We start from the raw sequence: 1,160 nt of genomic DNA on the forward strand, positions 1-1,160 counted from the left end.
ACCTCAGTGAACAGGTAGCTTTTTTTCTTCTATAACTAAGAAAAAAAATTCACTATCAGTGTCTCTTTTGTTTTATTCTGTCTTCATTAAAAGTGCTTTCTCTTCTCTTGGGAAGCCCCCAGCACTCAGGAGGCAGAGGCAGGCAGATCTCTATAAGTTCGAGGCCAGCCTGGTCTACAAGAGCTAGTTGCCAGGACATTCTCCAAAGCTACAGAGAAACCCTGTCTCAAAAAAAAAAAAAAAAGGAAAGTGAAATACTAGGCTGGGAGGTAGAGGCAGGTGAATCTCTGTGAGCTCAAGGTCTACATAGTGAGTTCTGTGATAGCCAGAGCTACACAGAGAGACCCTATCTTGGGGAAAGAAAGAGTGAAATGCTGATGTTTGTAAATATGAGCCATCTTAGCTTTTTCTGAGAGTTTTAAATTCAAGGTATTTGATTTTAAGTAGGTCTTACCTTAAATCTAAATTATATTTAATCATATTGCTTACTGTTTGGGTTCTTCAAAGGTTTCTTCATTCTTCTTTCTTTTTTTTGTTATGTAAATTAACCCATTTATTATTTATTTGGCAGTGCACTATTGTAGTTAGTAGGTTTGTGTATCAAATGGTAGCACTTTTACTGGTCCTTCAGTTCCTTCAGTCTTCTGATGGCAGACTTCACTGTGACGGCAGAAGTCGTGTTGTAGGTCCAGGCCCCGCCAGCCACTGTCTTCATGCAGGAGCCACAGTGCCAGATGCCAACGGCTCGTCTCTTCATCTTGGTCTTGCCACAGAGGGAGCACGTGTACTTGGCGTGCTGGCTGATTTCAATTTTCTTCACCATTTTCCGGAGGGAGGCACCATAGCGGGTCCTGTATTTCCCGACGATCCCGACCTTGGTGCGTTTAGCCATGTCGCCGGAACCTAAGCCAAGCACGGAGAGCTCATTCTTTCTTGTTTTTTTTTCTTTTTTTTTTTGATTATTGTTGGTTTCTTCATTTATCTTTTTAAAGATAGGCTCTCACTGTGTAGCCTCAACCAATCTGTCTTAGAACTGGCTTAAACTGTAATCTTAAATTATGCAGTGTTTTACTGATACTACTAGCTTTATAATTTTCATTATGGCTCAAAATGATATATATAATCCTTAATAAGGTATGACAATATTTTTTTTTTTTTTT

General features: G+C 39.6%; 2 protein-coding genes across 2 annotated transcripts in view; one reads left to right on the forward strand and one right to left on the reverse strand.

The window, feature by feature from the left end:
- Trim37 (tripartite motif containing 37) overlaps positions 1-1,160 on the forward strand; it is a 129,787-nt gene that overhangs the window by 17,992 nt on the left and 110,635 nt on the right. The gene's annotated exons all lie outside the window — the stretch shown is intronic.
- On the reverse strand, positions 541-908 carry LOC102000783 (putative 60S ribosomal protein L37a). The gene has a single exon (XM_005350476.3). It carries the CDS (start codon positions 890-892, stop codon positions 617-619), a length of 276 nt encoding a protein of 91 aa, XP_005350533.1. The 5' UTR covers positions 893-908; the 3' UTR covers positions 541-616.

This window comes from Microtus ochrogaster, chromosome 7 (genome assembly GCF_000317375.1).
Source record: "Microtus ochrogaster isolate Prairie Vole_2 chromosome 7, MicOch1.0, whole genome shotgun sequence".
NCBI classification, from domain to species: domain Eukaryota; kingdom Metazoa; phylum Chordata; class Mammalia; order Rodentia; family Cricetidae; genus Microtus; species Microtus ochrogaster.

Coding starts and splice junctions, on each gene's coding strand:
- LOC102000783 (XM_005350476.3), bottom strand. CDS start 892: ATGGCTAAACGCACCAAGGTCGGGATCGTCGGGAAATACAGGACCCGC.